This window comes from Ahaetulla prasina, chromosome 1, assembly GCF_028640845.1.
Source record: "Ahaetulla prasina isolate Xishuangbanna chromosome 1, ASM2864084v1, whole genome shotgun sequence".
NCBI classification, from domain to species: Eukaryota; Metazoa; Chordata; class Lepidosauria; order Squamata; family Colubridae; genus Ahaetulla; species Ahaetulla prasina.
In genome coordinates this window covers 259359342-259379942 of record NC_080539.1, presented here as the reverse complement: position 1 = coordinate 259379942, position 20601 = coordinate 259359342, and the positions used below count along the sequence as shown (strand labels likewise).

The window sequence follows — 20601 nt, the reverse complement described above, 5'->3', positions numbered from 1 at the left end:
AAATGACCCAGGTAATTTCCTATTAAAAGAAGGGAAATCTTTCATCTGCCTCTGTCAAACACATGCTTCACATTCATTTTTCAGGCAGCATTACTCTTATATAACAATAGTAATAAAAAAAAAACCAGACAAAGCCATAAGAGTCGAACTGGAGGACTGACAATTAAATGTTTCATACTTCTGGGCCTTTTATTTATTTATTTCTTTTTTGCTAAACATTATATTCCTATTATCACATATTTATTGCATCTGGATCTCTTAAAGACCAATCCAACTCAACAGTTATTTTCACCTCAGCTACCATTAAGAGTCTGTCCTAACAGTGCCTATCTCTTGATCAATCCAAAATCTCTAGTATCATGACTATGAGTTGTTAGTTAGTTAGTTATACAATAAAATATAAAAACAGTATATAAAAATTAAAACGTTAGAATTAAAAATTAATTGTTTTTAGAAGGGGTAAGAATAATTAAACCTTGTTAAAAATTAATTAAAAAGGTGAAGGGAGGTCTCCCAGGGAATCAACTATCCTGCTTTCCCCCAAAATATGACATCCCCTGATAATAAGCCCAAACGGGCTTTTGAGCACATGGAAATAAGGACAAGAGCTTATTTCAGGGTTCAAAAAAAATATAAGACAGGGTCTATTTTGGGGAAACACGGTAGTCTTACAGCTGCCTGCTCCTTTAGGCTTCACAAGTGAGACTGCAGAAGGGAAGGGCAGGAGAATTGGAGGCCTGTCTCACCTCTGGGGGAGAATATTCTGGGGGGGACAACAATAGGGAAGGCTCTCTTCCTAGATCCTACCAGTCAGAGTTCTTTAACTGAGACGGTCTGCAATGTACCTTCCCTGCCTGACCAGGTGGGGCAGGCCAATGTAACGGGGCCAAGCAGGTCCTACAGGTAGCCTGGCTTTTATGAAAAATGTTTTACAATACAAAGAAATTACTCTGTTATGCAACATTGAATTATATCTGCAAGTAAATTATTGCATGCCTCAAAGCAACACATATATCTATTCTGGGAATGGCCTACAAGAAAGCAAAATGCATCAGACAAACTGGACAGAAACATTTGAGCTGGCACAAGTCAGAAAGCACTGCTTTCTACTTAGGTCAGGAAAATATAAGTGATAATATGAGGATTAACATTGGCCAAGAGCCATTGGAAGACAACAACATCATTCCCCGCTCTCCAGAAATGTTTGGTGGCCCATAGCCAGGATAGGGCCATTTGGCAAAATGGGGCATGTCCTATTTTGTATGATATGCAAATTTACTTCCTCTGGGTTGTAAACCATGGCTTAAGGAATAACACAGTATGTCAAACTAGTCATTTATTCAATGAAGCGTGGTTTAAAAAGGCACTACTTAGCCTAGCATGATTGTTGGAGATTATGGAAACAGATTTTAAAGCACTCTATTCCAACACTCAGAGGGAACCTTGAAATTACAGAAACAACTTTTATTTTAGGCAATCTGAAATGATCTCAGGCTTTTAGCTAAATTTGTATGAATATGGCTTAGGCCAATTTATTTTGCAATACAACTATTTGCACACAATCTGCCCCATTTAATTTCATCTTTAGCAGAATGCTTTTCCCCAGGCTTGTAATGGATGCATTTGACACGAAGAGCTAGCTCTGCTCATTCGGTGACAGATTCCTCATTGGCCCTGAGGCTGGTTGGCTTCTTTCAGTTTAGGAAAGGGCTTCAGTCTCTTTGTTCAGGTTATAAGGGTTTGCCTTTTTTCCTGCTGCCTTCAATTATTTTAAGACGAAATGTTGAATGCTGCCTGAAGCCATAAAATGAAAGTCAGTAGGCTAAAAGAAATAAAGTTGATGACATCTCCATGGAATTTGAAAAAATACCATGTTTCTTGTCCTCCACAAATGCAAAAGATAAGTGGTGACATTTTGGAGATGCTCAATAGCTTTGTTTTAGTTTTTGCAGATGTCCAGAAAGTTTCTTGGTGTAACTTGAGCTAAATGGTACAAATTGATTGCTAATGAAGAACAGCCAAAAGTATCTGGCAATTTTCATTCATTATCAGAAATCTGAAATACAGTTTCATATCTTATCAAAGGAAACTGTCTTTTAATCGGGTCATTTGTCAACATAACACATGATTATGCTGATTGGCTTTATGTCTTTAGTTTTCAGATCAAAAGAATTTTAGCTCTACTTGGAGTCTGAAGGCATTAAACCTGGGAAACTTTCACACAGAAAACATACTATATCTTTGAGCTCCGGAATAGATGTAATTCATGCTATGAATCAGCTACAAAATCAAAAGGCCCTATGCTTTCATCAGTTAGATGAATGAAGCCAAGATTAAATGCATATGGATTTTCTACTTAGATCCTTCAATTGTTTTTACTAGTATGCAGATTAATGCCTGACAACTGAAATCAGGCAACTCCAGTGTGGTGGCAAAATTGACATTGATGTCAGTTTGTGTACATTTGTCTCCCAGTAGGAATCTTAAAAGCTGCCTTTTCTTGTCATACCAGTAATCCATCTAGATATACAAATTGACTGGCAGTGACTTGGTGGAGCTTCAGAAAGGATTCGTTCCCCCAAATATTACATAGAAAAGGTGGCACTGGATTTGTAACTTTCTTTTATAAATATGTTATACTGGAAAGTTATTGCCTGGTTGTTCATTTATATCTGTATTAGCCTTTTAAAACAGCTTTTGAAAGAAGCAGACCATATAATAATATTACCTATTGCATCTGGAATGAAAAAGTTATAACCAAGAAGACTATAATGAAGCACAGATGGAATAATCCCTTTCAAACCAGTGTAAGTCCAGTCAGATTGTCGTGGATTCATTTGGAAAAAGAGTGGCAGGTGGCTGGATCTAAAAGCAATACAAATAGTTATATGGTAAACATGGAATTACTCAAATGCACAATAAGTGCTTACTGAAATTACCAAATGCTGCATCAAAATCACAAAACGTCAAATAGACCTTGAACATGAAATCAGACTCTGCTTTTAATGTATCACTCCTAACTCGCTAAATAGGAAGGCTAGGCCAGAATAAACAGTTGCATACATGACTTCGGGGATCAACCACTCTGCTATTCACTAGGATACAGCAAACAGAGGAGGAATTGGCTAGTTGACGTTTCTTCTCTAGAATCCTCTAGAAAACGAACTTGGTCAAAGGAAGGTCAGGAAATAAATGCTTTCTGATGTGCAATTCAGACTCACATGAAGCTGTTTTAAGACAGAGGATTAAAAGACAAGAATTTCATCACTCAAAAAGAATGGAAAGCAACCGTTCAAAAAAATTGGTTTAAGGCCTGAGCTCAAAAACGCTAACTGGAGTTTCTGTTGTTCAGATTTATGCCAGTGAAATGATAGCTGTAAGTGTTAAGGTTATTAGAATTAATGAAGGGGTCATTGACTTGCATGTGTAGAAAACTCCTTTTAACAGAAAAGAATGAAAAAAATGGGATGAAAACACTTGCTTATGTGATCCATACATGCAATTGCATGGAGCTAGGAAATATTTGAAAGATATTCATGCAGGATTTGGGGAGGTCTAGAATTTTGGTGGAAGAGCACTTTCCTACAGCAAGAGGAGCTCAATTTGGAGTGTAAAAACTTCTTGAGTAGGAAAACAAAGGAAGGGTCCTTATTGAGTTTGTGATCAAAGTAATCTGTTCAAATCATCTAGTTCAGTGTTGGTGAAACTTTCGCGTTCTCGTGTGCTGGCCCGCGTGCTGGAAGTGGCACGTGAAACTGTCCCAAGCCGAATGCGCGGTCTCGCCAGCTCCTGTTGTGTTCATGTGCTCAAATGTGCGCCGGCCAGCTGGCCATCGTGCATGCGGTGCCGGCAACCCCAGAAGTGCGGCGATCCATCGCGCATGCACACGACGCCAACCCAGAATGCCGGGTGCCAGCTCGCGCATGCATGATGAACCGCCGCACTTCCAGGGTCCGCTGGCACTGCGTGTGCAATGGCTAGTTGGCCGGCGTGCTTTTGAGCACAGGAACGCAATGAGGAGCTGGCGAGGTCGCGCATTCGGCATGGGATGGTTTTGCGTGCCACTTCCAGCATGCGTGCCATAGGTTCACCAACACTGATCTAGTTCCTGGCATGAGATGTTAGATCTCCATGGAGTTTCCCATCAGCAGGCACTCACATTTGTGCTAAGGGACTTTGGGTCATGACACACTGGCATTCTTTCATTCTTCTGCTTAAAATGAGGTGAACTACCAAATGATGTTATAGCGCCTTTCCCTACAGTAGCCAGTACTTTCAGTATTGTGAAGTGGGGATAACGATCAAGGTGGAGGTAGGGTGCTAACTTTGCATTCCTTTTTTGGCCAACCTGAAGGAACATATATTGTCTTGATAATTAGTGAACAGGGATGGTGAGGTTAGGCATAACAATCTGTCTGTGAAGGGTTTGAGAAGGAAAAATTATAGATATGTATAAGTATCCTAAGAAAATAAACCCAGCATATTGGAATAGGATGATAATTTTGAGTCCCTTGAGCATTGGCTCTAAGCTAAAACAAAACACCTCTGCATTTCACAGCTGAACTAGAGATATTTTTTCGATGGAATCAATTGTTATTTCAATAGCAGCAGAATTTATGGAAGCTCAAGTCACACTGCACATATTCAGAAAAAGGCACTCAGGAATTGAGTCCACGATGGAGGGGTGTTGGCAAATGAGATCTACTTGAAATATGGAGTACAGAATCTTTCCTTTTTCCAATTGTGGGTTATCGGAGAAAAGGATACATTGTAAAAGGAATCACAATCCAACTGTTGACCCCATCTTGATCCCTATGTGCACTTTCACCAGCTTGGAATGGATGCTATGCCCCCCTCTAAAGGAATGAGCTTTCTCCATCTTAGTGTTTTTAACTTGAATTGTAAACCATGAATCCCACCCTTTACTGCTCTAGTATTTGCCACCATCTTGGTACCCTAAATGTCCTGTATCTTTTAGGAGATAAGATGGAGCTCTTTGTCATTTCCAGAAATGCTGGAAAGACCATGTATTCCATGATATACTGCTCTTTCATTGCAGAAAATTAATGGGAAAATAGTCCCATAATAAATATACAAGATAAGCCTTTCCACTTGTAACTGATTGGGGAAAAGCATTGTTATAAAAAGCAGGCAAAGTACTTCAGAGCTAATCAGCACTTTCCTTAATTCTTTGCTGAACTTTGAAAAATAAGCTAACCCAATGTTCTTAATCCCACATTGAACCTAAAAAACAGGAAGAAGGAAGAAAAAAGGTATCTTTGAGGATAGCTACTTTCCCCAAATTAGTGCCCTCTGCAGTGTATGTGTTTGAGGTCATTTCCCACAATTCCCATGGTTCTCAGACAGACAATATATTTGGGAATGGGGCAGGGGTGGTATTGACTTATCTTAACTATCAGTTTGCAAATGTGAGCAACCAACTCCGCGCAAGCCACTTCACCACATGCACAGGACCTTCTGTGCATGCGCAGAGCATAAAAAAAGGATGTGATGCCATCCGGACGGGTGGGCAGAGCCTCCCGCAGCCCCAGCTACCAGTTCACCTGAACTGGGTAGAACCAGCAGAATCCCACCACTGAAATGGGGGAGGGAGCTCTAATTTGGGGAAGGTGATTGCTGAGAAACCTAAATCAAAGAAGTATAGCATCAACAAGTATTGGCTAACTCCAGGAACTTTCACTTTTTAAAAAAAATAAAGGCACTTAAGAGTCACCTTGCGGCAAGACGGGTGACAAATTTAATAAATAAATAAAAGATAGGAAGACAGGCTTCCCTTAGGACAAGATATAATGTGCGAATTTTATCCTGAAACCAACCTTGTACCACCAGTGATTATTGATGAATTTCCCAACATTGTTGCTATTGAGGCCAAAATACGGATGTACTTATCCCCTCTGAGTTCTGCAGGAGGTGGGATCCCTTGGTCCATAAATATGTTGCCTTCACTACCTTCAAAAACCACATACTTTGCTCCCAGTTGCTGCTTCAGGAGCTTCACCTGGCCCAGGTACCAGAGCACTGCAGCCTGACTGGTTACATTCAGGCAGGCTGAAAACTGCCCTTTCCATTTGGTGAGGAGTGGCACCTGTAACGGAAAGGTGGACATAAGAAAGCTGTAGCAGAAGCGGAGACTAATTCCTATCAATGGATTAGCCAACTAAATTCATCCGCTAAACTGGAGGACTAAAAAGCTCAGCTTTGATTATATAAGTATTAGACTTACAGAATTTATGTATGATCTGCAAGTAGGCAAACTGAGTGAACAGAGGTGAGAAACGTAACAAAGAAAAGCCAATAGATGAAAGGTAAATGAAGATAGGGTAACACAACTGGTTTGCCAAGATAGAAAAGGTATAATGAATAGTGTTCACTATACAAATTTTAACTTTCTTTCCCCATGTCTTATCTCTATTGTTTCTTCGGCTTACTGTTTCTTATTCTTTTTCTGCACGTTATGTACACTGGAAGGAAATGTAATAGCATTTTTGTACTGCACCAATATAATACAAAATACGACTTCAGTCTGACTTAAGCATCGTACATAAAATTATCTGCCACAATGTCCTACCTGTCAATGACTACTTCAGCTTCAACCACAACAATACACGAGCAAATAATAGATACAAACTCAAGGTAAACCGCACCAAACTCAATTGCAGAAAATATTACTTCAGTAACAGAGTGGTCAATACCTGGAATGCACTACCTGACTCTGTAGTTTCTTCCCCAAATCCGAAAACTTAAAGCTTAAAGTGTCTAGTGTTGACCTCACCCCATTCCTAAGAGGTCTGTAAGGGGCGTGCATAAGTGCACCTGCGTGCCTACCGTCCCTGTCCTAATATTCTACTCTTTTCATGTATTCAAATTATGTTTATACTTTTACCTGTTATCTTATATATGATTGACAAAATAAATAAATGAAAATAAATGAAATGAAAACATTCTGGGTCGTCACACAACATGCTTATCTCTGTACACTATTTATAAAATATTTCCATGCCAAAGTTTCTACTTCTTAATCTTTCACAAGTTTATGCTTCACACTTTGAAGCATAATTGTGATAGTTGCCTTTTCAGGCAACCCCAGAATGCTGGAAACATGTTGAGGACACTGCAGTCCAATCAGTGCTCACTTTCTAATTGATCAGGAGAAGAGTATCGCCCAATGAATGTCTCACACACACCCTGACCTCCCACAGTTTTTGGAGCAACAAAGGTCACTCAGAGAAGGAAACATAGTACAGGTAGTCCCAGTGGTGGGATTCAAGTAATTTAACAACCGGTTCTCTACCCTAATGATTTCTTCCAACAACCAGTTTGCCAAACTGCTCAGAAAGTTAACAACCGGTTCTCCCGAAGTGGTGCGAACTGGCTGAATCCCATCACTGGGTAGTCCTTGACTTAAGGCCACAATGCAGCCCAAAATTTCTGTTGCTCAGTGAGACTGTTGTTAACTGAGTTTTGACCCATTTTACAATCTTTCCTGCCACAGTTATTAAGTGAATCGCTGCAGTTGTTAAGTTAGCAACATGGTTTTTAAGTGGACCTGGCTTCCCTGTTGACTTTGCTCGTCAGAAGGTTGCAACAAACAATCACATGACCACAGGACAATCCAACCGTCATAAGTATGAATCAGTTGCCAAGCATCTGGATTTTGATCTGTAGGGATGCTGCAATGGTTGTGAGTGTGAAAAACAGTCAGAAGTCCCTTTTTTCAATGCTGTTGTAGCATCAAACGGTCACTAAATGAACTGCTGTAAGTCAAGTACTACCTGTTGATGTTTAGGGTCTCCCCAAAGTAGTCCAGTATTTTGCAAACGCAACAAAAAAGTGGTTAATCACAGACCCAAATCACAAGCACATGACTATATGGATATTGTAATGTAAGTGCAAGGACTGATCATGTCACTTTTTTCAGTGCCATCCTAAATTCAAACAGTCACTAAATAAATGATCATAAGTTGAAGATTACCTTGTAATGTGATTCTTTCCTTCTGACATTTGCTAACTCTAAAATAGCATTAGAAGTTCCTGCAACTTGGATTGGGATTCTTGCATATCACTCCATCCTGATTAAGCCATAATGTGCCTATGTCCATGCAAATAGATAACAGCGACTTTGAAAAAAAAACGATATAGAGGGAGCTGACAGGGTTAAATGCCTCCCTCCTACTTTAATACCCAAATCCCGGCAAGAGGAGACTCCATCTGAACCAGTTGGAGCATGGCACAATTTTTAGGACAAAACAATCAGGTAATCAATCGCTCACCTCTGCTTGATACAAATTTTGGGTCTAATTTTCCCTTAAAATAAATTAAGAGGCCAAATAATCCTATGATATAAATGACCACTAAAGGCAATGGGCCAAGTAATAGAGACAACATTAGCAAATTGTACCGAATAGTCACCAGATTCAGAATGGCGGCTCAACCAAAATTCTTCTTTCCCTTCTTGCAGGGACCTTTGGAAAATTGGTGAGTTGATGCTTGTATAAGGGGACAGAGTGATGGAAAGTTTTAGTGGTTTCATACGGAAGTTGTTCATGATAAATCTCAGTGCATGCAGCCTTTTTCTTCTTAGCAGAGATAAATAGATGTGATCCTGCACGGGAGTGAGAAGAGAGAACACAATGAGGTTGTACCTTTGTAGCAGAGGTCAAGAACTAGGCTGTATGGACAGTAGGACTAATTGCTTATTATGTAAACCACTGCTTATTAAAGAGAGCTCCAGGTGAGCACCTGAATTATGTAGCCAAGAAAGATTTTCCAGTTTCCTCATTGGTACTTTGGCATCAAAGCAGAAACCCAGGAAATAGCACAAAAGGGATATTGTGTATAGAGCGGTAGGTAAAACTTGAATAAACTCTTTGGCGCAGGGATGAAATGCTCCCGGTTCGGATCACTTCGGCCAAACCGGTAGCAATGGCAGCCAGAAGTAACCTGTTTTTTACCCTCTGCGCATGCACAGAAGGGTTTGCGCATGTGTAGAGGGTCCTAGCACGTGTGCAGTGCGTGCACTTCTGAACTGGTTGGGAAGGTAAGTAGATTTCACCTCTGCTTTGGTGGTTGTAGTTAAGGGAGCTGAGCATGCTTAGATGGACTTCTGCTTATCAGATCATAACTTTTAACAATGTTGTAGTACTGGATGCTTCTATCTTAGATGTCACTGGGTGAGTCCTGAAAGTATAGCTCAGGGAGTACAAAACTTCCTTCCTTCCCTCCTCCCTCCCTCTCTCCCTCCCTTCCTTCCTGTTAAAACTATAAACAATTATAGCTAATGAGTATACCAATAGCTATTAAATACAGTCATAATGAAATACCCAGTGGCTCAAAAAAAAATTGTTGGCCAAGCATTTGAAGAATGAAATTCTGAACTATAATTTGATGCAGAATATTAGAATTAAAAATAATTGAGGAACGAATTTTGTGGATGATACCTTGGATTTGCTGCACATACCATATTTCGAAATAGCATTGTAGACTCTTCACTGAGAGCAATTATGCCCTCCCCAAAATTATGTGTTTGAAGTTTATTGTAGAAAGACCTCAGTCCTCGCTCCATATGAGCCACAGAATCAGCTATACCATAATATCTCCAGACTGGCAACCTGTTAGAAAGAAGAGTCTTGCTTGATTTAACAACAACTGATTAGCCTGGATCACAGATTTTGTGATGATAAAAATAATCTATTGTCTACATAATTGGGTTATACCAAAAGAGAATTTCCATAGTATTTTTTTTTTGCGGGGGGCGGAGGGGAATCCTTTGTTTTCAACTACTATGCACAAACATTTCTTACTTCCATAGCAGAAAACAAATAGGAAATTTAAATTTGGTCAAACTGAGTAAAAGTAATCCAACATGTGATTCAAACCTTTATAATTAGTAAATTGTCATGTTAGACCCCTTCTCACTCTGTCAGTTATGTTCAGTCGGTGTCTGACAAATGGAAATAAGTGAAGAAGCCTTGGTTCCCAATGAAGAAACGTTTGTAAGCTGGCCAGACTTAATCTTGTTTTCCGAGGGTGAGGGTCACAGTCGGTAGGGTGATTATTAGATGGGTCCATGTCAGGCGCAAAAGATCAGGTCCATCCAATTAAATTGATTTATTGCTATTTATGCCTGAGCAGAGGAATATTCTTATCTAACAGTTAGCATCTGCTAGGAGTTAATGGATTGGGGGGAGTTGGACTTAGCTCACTTGTGATTATGTAGAGATTCTAGGTTGATTCCTCTTTTAATTCCACCACCCCAGGTTCTGCCCTTCCTTTGCCTACAGTCGATATTCTATACATACAGGCACAGCACTTTTTGTTACTTTTCCCTAGATTTGATAGAGTTCTCCTGATTTCTTTATGTTTTTCAACTATTTTAGGTCTTACATTATAGCCTTTTTGTACCTCACTCAAAATGGTAGCAAAACATGTCCCTCCATCTTTGGGAATCACAGTCTGATTTTCAATCTGATTTAGGATCAAGCTATATGTTTGTGACTTTTTCTCCCACTCTGGAGCCCTGTTAATATGTAAGGACAGCAATTTCCAGAATTCCCAGATCTTGGCGTTAAATAACTGGTTGAAATATCATCTAACACTATGACACTTCACTTAATTCTTACCTAAGTATGTCTGTATCTGGCAACCTTCGTTGTTGTCTCGGAAGTCGACTTCTTACCAGTTCCTGATGAGCAGATGTGATGTTTTGACTCATGCACACAGTGTACTGCAGGACAGCCATGTCTGGGCCAGGAATATTTTCAAGGGAAAAATGTCTGTTTCTCTCCACTGAGAGAGAGATTGGTGTATTTGAAACCATCATCACGGTTACTCCTTCAATTATAATACACAGAGAAGCATTATTCATGAATCATTAAATACTTTTTCAATATTTTACTTTGTGAAAGATAAAGGTTCCAAAGTGGTTTGCAATTGCTTTCTTCTGACATACTTTTTTCCAGATTCCCAGTATCACCCATTTCCTCCCACTTATGACTGTAACTTGTTGCTGTACCCTATGACTATCATTAAGTATTGTACCTTATGATTCTTAACAAATGTATCTTTTCTTTTTATGTACACTAAGAGCTTATGCACCACAGACAAATCCTTGTCTGTCCAATCACACTTAGCCAATAAAGAATTGTATTGTATTGTATTGTATTGTATTGTATTGTCAGCCAAGATGGACTATGTGCTAGCATCTGCTGAGACAATTTTTGATGGACACAGTGGGAAATACGAACTGTCCCCCATCCCTCTTTGAAGATGTTGATTTTTCAAGGTCACTCTTTAGTTAGTATCTTAATTTGTCAACCCAGCCTAGTATATTGGATTACAGCTCTCTTTATGTCTATCCTTGTAAATGGGAGTTCTATTACAATACAAATTGTAAATGGGAGTTCTATTACAATGTAGGTGAGATTGCATAAACATTCTGTTGTTTACAGATGGCGTATGTATAATAGATATAATTAATTCCATAATCTAGAATAGAATAGAATAGAATAGAATTTTATTGGCCAAGTGTGATTGGACACACAAGGAATTTGTCTTGGTGCATATGCTCTCAGTGTACATAAAAGAAAAGATACGTTCATCAAGGTACAACATTTACAACACAATTGATGATCAATATATCAATATAAATCATAAGGATTGCCAGCAACAAGTTATAGTCATACAGTCATAAGTGGAAAGAGATTGGTGATGGGAACTATGAAACGATTAATAGTAGTGCAGATTCAGTAAATAGTCTGACAGTGTTGAGGGAATTATTTGTTTAGCAGAGTGATGGCCTTCGGGAAAAAACTGTTCTTGTGTCTAGTTGTTCTGGTGTGCAGTGCTCTATAGCGTCGTTTTGAGGGTAGGAGTTGAAACAGTTTATGTCCAGGATGCGAGGATCTGCAAATATTTTCACGGCCTCTTCTTGATTGGTGCAGTATACAGGTCCTCAATGGAAGGCAAGTTGGTAGCAATTATTTTTGTGCAGTTCTAATTATCCTCTGAAGTCTGTGTTTTTCTTGTTGGGTTGCAGAACCGAACCAGACAGTTATAGAGGTGCAAATGACAGACTCAATAATTCCTCTGTAGAATTGGATCAGCAGCTCCTTGGGCAGTTTGAGCTTACTGAGTTGGCAGAAAGAACATTCTTTGTTGTCCTTTTTAATGATGTTTTGATGTTAGCTGTCCATTTGAGATCTTGCGATATGATAGAACCCAGAAATTTGAAGGTTTCTACTGTTGATACTGTGTTGTCAAGTATTGTGAGAGGTAGAAGTATGGAAGGGTTTTTCCTAAAGTCTACCACCATTTCTACGGTTTTGAGTGTGTTCAGTTCCAGATTGTTTTGGTTGCACCACAAGGCTAGTCGTTCGACCTCCCGTCTATATGCGGATTCGCCATTGCCTCGAATGAGACCAATCACTGTTGTGTCATCTGCGAACTTCAGTAGCTTAACAAAGGGATCATTGGAGATGCAGTCATTGGTATACAGAGAGAAGAGAAGTGGGAGAGCACACAGCCTTGGGGGCCCTGTGCTAATTGTACAGGTATTTGATGTGATCTTGCTTAGCTTCACCTGCTGCTTCCTGTTTGTTAGGAAGCTTGTGATCCACTTACAAGTCTGTTCCGGTACCTGTAGCTGGTTTAGCTTAGTTAGAAGAATGTCTGGAATGATGGTATTGAATGCTGAACTAAAGTCTACAAAGAGGACCCTTGCATAGGTCTTTGGAGACTCAAGATGTTGTAGGATGTAGTGCAGAGCCATATTAACAGCATCATCTGTTGATCTATTTGCTCGGTATGCAAATTGCAAGGGGTCTAAAAGCGGATTCGTGATGGTTTTCAGGTAGGAAAGCACTAGCCTTTCAAAGGTTTTCATGACTACAGATGTTAGAGCAACTGGTCTGTTCCATCTACAAACATTGATGGAAACTCTGAGCAATTAGATATTTTTTTTAATCAATAGTACCTCCAAGCCAAACACTCTATGAGTGAGGCGCTCCCTGATTTTCAGATTTGTTGACCCTGGCAATAAATCCTCTTCACAGTATGAAACTTAGTTCTGAACTGTGGCAAACCTTTAGAGGAAAGCATTTCCCCTTGATCTGCTACAATGGGACAGGCCAGAGACACTAGGCTACCAGAAGTTCAGAGATAAACAATACTTAGAACATTAAACAAGCTTTACAAAGAAAGTGTGGCAAATGTTTTTAATGCTATCATGCTGTTTATGCCCCTTAAGATGGAAAGGAAGGATAAAATAGGTCCCCCTCCCTATTTCAAGATATTTTAACATATGGAAAGTGTTTGCATCCAGCAGGCTAATTCCACCCTACTCAGTTTTGGACCATACTGCTGTCTTATAATTCCATTTCATACATCCTCTCTTCACATATTTGTAATTTCGTTAAAGTCTATCTGACAAATCAGACAATTCTGTATAGAGTTATCAAGGATAAAAAACACATTTAGTCTTTTGTTTTCTCAGCCTAACAGTATTAGGGACTGGAAAGATGTACATGCACATTCATTCATTCATTCATGCGTTCATTTGAATTTATGTACAGGTAGTCCTTGATTTATGACCACAATCCAGCCCAAAATTTTATTACTAAGCAAGACACTTGCTTGTCAGAAGATCACAAAAGGGGATCACATGGGACACTGCAACTGTCATAAATACATGCCAGTTGCCAATCATCTAACTTTTGATCATGTGACCATGGGGATGCTGTAACAGTCGTAAGTGTGAAAGACGATCAATGGTTACTAAACAAATTTATTTATTTAGGGAATTTATACTGCTGCCTATTCGCCCATGGTAACTCAAGGTGGCTTACAGAATATAAAACCTCATATAAAAACAATAAAACTAATAAAAGAAGAGTCAAGAAGAGTAAAATCACCCCCCACGCCCCCACGCTGGCGACAGCACCTCACACGAGATATTTAATGGGCTCCATCCCACTCTGGGTTTCCCAGGTCCACTGGCAGAACCAGGTCTTCAGCGCCTTCTGGAAAAGTGCTAGAGTGGGGGACAGTCTAATCTCTGGAGGGGATGATGTTCCAGAGAGACTTACAAATGGTTGTGTTGTGACCCAAGTTCCTGGACCCGGACTCCTGGACTCGGATGATTCAGAAAGTGAGGGAAAAGACCTGGCCAGCCCTGCTTCTCGTGAGCCCTTTCCCTCCCTGGCACCCACTCAAAGGGAGGAGGAGGGGCCGGCAAAGCCTGATTCCATGGAGCCGCCTTCTGATTTGGCAACGCCCCAAGAACAGTTTTGGAGTGATGCAAGGTTACGAAGACGTGACCGGCGTGCGCAGCAGCGGAAGAGTTGGGACAAAGCCAAGTCATAATTGTCATGCAGTGACATCTGCAGAGACTATAAATAGGAGGCGGGACTTCCTGGTTTTTTGTCTTGGACAAAGTAATGAATTTGCGCGGGCAATCTGTATCAACGGAGGGAAGAATATATTCGTGAGTAATTCTGGCCTTATCTGTAATTTCCTTGTTATCTCCAGAAACTTGGCAGGCCCGTGGGTAGATGTAGCCAGGACATTTATATATATGTAAATAAATCAGAAAAGAGGCCTCTGACTGACTCTTTGCTGGGAGTATTGGGGGAAGGGAAACAGAACAGGTTGTAAGTTGAGGACTACCTGTATTTCCTAGCTCCCAAGGCTGTGGGTAAGCTACAAATTAGAGGTACAATATGATAAACTATCATCTGATAAAAAGGCAATAGCCTAGTACCAACAATCAGTCAGACAACTGCAGCTATGTTACCAAACACCAGGTGAAATACTATGACTATCACTTTGACAGCTCTATGGAAATCCAATATCTTGGGGTATGTGATGCATTTCATGGGTAATTCTTCTACATCAACTGTTCTGGAGAAGGACTGTTTTTGGTCCCATGCCTCTTCAATCTCTTGTAAGGTTTACATCCTAAGCAATCCCTCTCTTCTTAACAGCATAGGCTGGGCAGCTTCCCTCTGTTTCTTAAGGTAAAAACTTTTTCAAATTGAGTTTGATTCTTAGAAACTAACTCTGAGAGTGTCTTCCCAGCACATTCTCAGAGTTATCTCAACACATCTGGAAGACCCCATATTGGCAAAGATGACCTAGTCTCATGCACTGTTGCAAAAGCAGAATGGACAGTGGATACCATTGTGCACAATGCACAGACAGAACTGTTATTAAAAATATAACAAATTACTCTCAGTTCTGAGTAATGGGAGGCCAATTCTTAAGGTAAATAGCCGCCCTTCTCCTCTTAGTCCTTCCGGAATGAGGAATAATACTTAGGACATTAACAAGACATCTCAGATAATGAAGCAGTAACACTTCCTCCTACTGATAAAGATGAACAGTGGTAGCCAATGTTGGCCAAGTTGTTTTAGCATTGGAGCCAGAAGATCTTACAAACCAAGGACAACAAAATAATTATCCAAAAATTTGTGGTAGTCCACTTTGCCCAATGTCCTAACAGTTCTTTTTATCTAAGTTTTCAAAGCTGCGTGTGCTATTGTATTTAGACACCACAATTTAGGAAATCAAATAAGAAAATGAAACTTACCAGTAGATCCCAAAAAATATCTTTCTAAGACGGAGCCATAAGCATTTGGGCTTTTACTAAGATTACTGATAGTGAACGGTTGGGACTTGATGTTCACACTGTTCAGAGGCCAATGCTGACTACTGACACTGGCTCCTCCATACCAGGAGACGTTTACCATGGAAAAGTAATCCTGTAAAGCAAAATACAAGAGTTTAAAAAATGAAATCTTTTTTTTTGTAAAGTTTTTACAATTAAACAATTCTTATTCATCATTTACATATAACTGTGACCATTTTTATATCTTCTTATTAGTAGTCACCTATGTTTTATACATTTATATTAATTTTACATTCTATTTAGAGTTCTATCCCCTTTTTTTAAAAATAAAATCTTGTGTGAATGACGAGATTTTTAGCACAATCAGCTTCTGAGGATGGGCTATGATCTGGCTGGGTTTATTAGAATGAACTAGAATGTTCTGGAGAACCAGCAGCGGAAATTTTGAGTAGTTCAGAGAACCAGTAGTAAAAATTCTGACTGGCCCCGCCCCCATTTATTCTCTGCCTCCCAAACTGATCAGGAGAAAATGGAGATTTTACAGTATCCTTCCCCTGCCACGCCCAACAAGCCATGCCACGCCCAACAAGCCACACCCACAGAACCAGTAGTAAAACATTTTGAAACCCACCACTGGAATGAACATATCCCAAAAGGTATGAGGACAGCTCTCTAAACAAGGTCACATACACTGGAGGAGAAGGTCCTCTTTCCTGAAGCCTCCTGCCTCACTTCTCTTGGTGAGGGCACAGGAAGAGGACCACTAGATGAATAAAGAGCTGGGATAAGTCCATAAAAGCGAAAACATTCCTTGATATTTTGGTCTAAGCCATTATGTGCTTTAAAAACTAATACCAAAACAATAAATTGAGCTCAGAAATTGACTGGTCATCATTGCAATTGGTGAGACTCTGGCATGATGTGATCATACTGTTGGTGAGACTCTGGCATGATGTGATCTATTACAACTTTGCAGCTTTATTTAGAAAGTCCCATATACCACAAATCACAGTTATTCAATTAAGAGGTTACTAGAAAATGTATACTTGATACCATAGTATAGAAAGTCTTTGTCTTACAAACTTTTGTTTAGAGATTGTTCAAAATTATAACTGTAGTGTTCGGCTGGAGAACACATGACCAGTAACCAGCAGTTGATTGGTTAACCGCCGATGCTATAGCCGGCGGGAGAATTAAGGAGCTGCTATTGGCTGAGCTGTTTACAGCTCCAATATAAAAGGGCTGTCAGTTTAGAGCTTGCTCGCTTGCTCACCTCAGTTAATTGTTTGTAGTTAATAAAAGAACTGTTAATGGTTCTCCTGCGTTGCCTCACTTCTTGCTGTTGTTTTGCAAATACAACACTGGCGACGAGGATTTTGTTAGCGGAGATCGCAGGGGAACAAAGCCATTCACAAGAGCTAGCCAGAGAGCAGAGCCAAGGCAACAAGACATTGAGGACTAAATTACCTCAGGCAAGTCTCCTTGATCAATGGCCACTCTTTCCACATTCGCAACATTCGATCAGGCGAAGGAATCCTGGGACTGCTTTGTAGACAGGGTCAATTGTTTCCTGGCCGCAAATGACTACAAGAGACTTCCCGATGACAGGAAATTAGCAGTATTCCTTAGTATATGTGGGCATGACATGTTTGAAACAGCCCGAGCGCTGTTGGCGCCTCAAAATGTTCAGGATGTACCATGGGGGGTGTTATTAGATAAGCTGAAGGGACATTATGCTCCTTTGCCCTCAAGAGTAGCCAGGCGCCATGCCTTCAGGCACAGGTACCAGAATGAGGGAGAGTCTATAAGTCAATACACAGCAGCGTTAAGGAAGGCTGCCCTTTATTGTGAGTTTAGTGACCTGGAGGATATCCTTCTGGATCAATTTATTTGTGGTATCAGGGATATCGAATTGCAGCGCCGCCTACTGGCCAGAACAGATATCACTTTTCAAACTGCAATAGATGAGGCTCAAGCCTCAGAACTGTCTGCTAAGTCGGCTTCTGAAATAAGGAAGCCTTTCAGCACTGCTGCAGCTGCTAAACCAGCCACAGTGCATCAGCAGGAGATGGTTTCTGATCAGTTCTCAGAGGAGGAGGAAGAGATAAGCCGTCTTAATTCGAGTTCTAGGAAGGGTTGGGTGACAGAGGAAAAAAAGCCACAGAATCCATGCTTAGGTTGTGGAGGAAACCACCACCGTTCTTTGTGTAAATTTAAGAACGTGGAATGTCGGCGTTGTGGCAAGAAGGGCCACCTCGCTAGAATCTGTAGGGCCACGCTGCCCTCAATTTCCAATCCTGCAAAACAACATACTAATTTCAACCCTGTGAGACCCAATCGTGATGCACGGCAGCGAGATAGGGCTGAACGGGTTGAGGAAGATTGTTTCTCTATTCACCGGGGCACAGAACAGGGGGAAACCAGAGTAAGTCATGCCAGGTCGGGACTTAGGAAAAAAATTTTCCTCACAGTCCATATTGAGAATAAACCGTGTAGAATGGAGATTGACACGGGATCTTCTGTGTCTATCATAGCGTGGCACACCATTTCCCGCTTAGTGCCCTCCCTTAAAAAACACCAATTGGATCGGGCTCGACTAAAGCTTCGTGATTACCAAGGTAATCACATTCCCATTTTGGGTTCCGGATATTTTCAAGTTCAATATAAGAACTTTAACGATCGCCTTAGAATCATCGTCCAGTCTCCAACCTTCGCTTCGTTGCGAAGGTTGTAGAGAGTGCTGTGGTGCGACAGCTACCCCAATACCTGGATGAAGCCGTCTATCTAGACCCGTTCCAGTCTGGCTTTCGACCCGGATACAGCACGGAGACAGCTTTGGTCGCATTGGTGGATGATCTCTGGCGGGCCAGGGACAGGGGGTACTCCTCTGCCCTGGTCCTATTAGACCTCTCAGCGGCTTTTGATACCATCGACCATGGTATCTTGCTGCGCCGGTTGGGGGGATTGGGAGTGGGAGGCACCGTGTATCGGTGGTTCTCCTCCTATCTCTCCGACCGGTCGCAGACGGTGTTGTCAGGGGGGGAGAGGTGGGCGGCGGGGTGCCTCATTTGTGGGGTCCCGCAGGGTCGATTCTCTCGCCCTGCTGTTCAACATCTACATGAAGCCGTTGGGTGAGATCATCAGTGGCTTCGGGGTGAGATATCAACAGTACGCTGATGACACCCAGCTGTACTTTTCCACCCCGGGCCACCCCAATGAAGTTGTTGAAGTGCTGTCCCGGTGTTTGGAAGCCGTACGGGTCTGGATGGGGAGAAACAGGCTCAAGCTTAATCCCTCCAAGACGGAGTGGCTGTGGATGCCGGCATCTCGATTCAGTCAACTGCAGCCGCAGTTGACTGTTGGAGGCGAGTTATTGGCCCCAAAGGACAGGGGGCGCAACTTGGGTGTCCTCCTGGATGATCGGCTGTCGTTTGAAGATCATTTGACGGCCGTCTCCAGGAGGGCCTTCCACCAGGTTCACCTGGTTCGGCAGTTGCGCCCCTTCCTTGATCGGGATGCCTTGTGCACAGTCACTCATGCGCTCGTTACCTCTCGCTTGGATTATTGTAATGCTCTCTACATGGGGCTCCCCCTGAAGTGCACTCGGAGGCTTCAGTTAGTCCAGAATGCAGCTGCGCGGGTGATAGAGGGAGCTCCGCGTAGCTCCCATGTAACACTGCTCCTGCGCAGACTGCACTGGCTACCTGTGGCCTTCCGGGTGCACTTTAAGGTGTTGGTTACGATCTTTAAAGCGCTCCATGGCTTAGGGCCCGGGTACTTACGGGACCGCCTGCTGTTACCACATGCCTCCCACCGACCCGTACGCTCTCACAGAGAGGGACTTCTCAGGGTGCCGTCCGCCAAACAATGTCGGCTGGCGGCCCCCAGGGGAAGGGCCTTCTCTGTGGGGGCTCCCACACTCTGGAACGGGCTTCCCCCAGGCTTACGCCAAATACCTGACCTTCGGACTTTCCGCCGCGAACTGAAGACACACCTTTTTATTCGCGCGGGGCTGGCTTGAATTGAATTTTAAATGGTAAATTTTTATTAATTTTAAATGGGGTTTTTAGTGTAAGGTAATTTTTTAAATTCTCAGGCTAATTTAATAAGTTTTTTAAATTGCATTTTAATTGTATTTTGTATTGCTTGTTTTATTTTGCCTGTACACCGCCCTGAGTCCTTCGGGAGAAGGGCGGTATAAAAATCAAATAAAAAAATAAAAAAATAAATAAATAAAAAATAGTTGTTGATGGCATTCTCCCCTCTCTGCTAGGTCTGGAGTGGTTCGATGCATTGGGTTTGGCCATCACAGGCATACATGCTCTTGCATCAGACCACTTCTCCGATCTCTTCCAGGAATTCTCTGATGTCTTCAGTAAGGAATTAGGCAAATACAAAGGGTCTCCCATCTCATTAAATCTAGATCCCTCAATAGCTCCTATTCGCCTTAAGCCTCGCAGGGTTCCTTTCACCCTTCGCACTAAAGTTGATCAGGAAATTGACAAATTATTGGCACAAGGTATACTACAACCAGTGAACCATGCTCGCTGGGAGACGCCTATAGTGATCCCCATTAAGGCCGATGGATTGATAAGGATCTGCGCGGACTACAAGGCTACGCTCAACAAGGCTCTACAGGCAAACCCGTATCCTGTTCCGGTGGTCCAACATCTTCTGCATTCATTGGGCCACGGCAGCATATTCGCCAAGCTCGACATGGCACAGGCCTATCAGCAGCTTGAGGTAGATGATGAGTCCGCGGAGGCGCAGACGATCATCACTCACCGCGGTGCCTTCAAATGTCGCCGGCTGCAATTCGGGGTCTGTGTGGCCCCCGGCATTTTCCAATGCCTGATGGAGAGACTCTTACATGGGTTGCCGGGGGTCGTCCCCTATTTCGATGACATCTTTGTGTCAGCCATCGATGAGGCTGAGTTGCTACACCGCCTCCATGCTGT

General features: G+C 41.7%; 1 protein-coding gene across 1 annotated transcript in view; it reads right to left on the bottom strand.

Moving 5' to 3' along the window:
• Positions 1-20601, bottom strand: part of LOC131184774 (SITS-binding protein-like) — a 47036-nt gene that overhangs the window by 9314 nt on the left and 17121 nt on the right. The window contains exons 3-7 of the mRNA XM_058156485.1: positions 10641-10851; positions 9479-9629; positions 8420-8623; positions 5838-6106; positions 2729-2865 (exon numbers count right to left, since the gene is read on the bottom strand). Of these exons, the coding sequence (XP_058012468.1) occupies positions 2729-2865; positions 5838-6106; positions 8420-8623; positions 9479-9629; positions 10641-10851 (972 nt within the window). The remainder of the gene's footprint in view (positions 1-2728; positions 2866-5837; positions 6107-8419; positions 8624-9478; positions 9630-10640; positions 10852-20601) is intronic.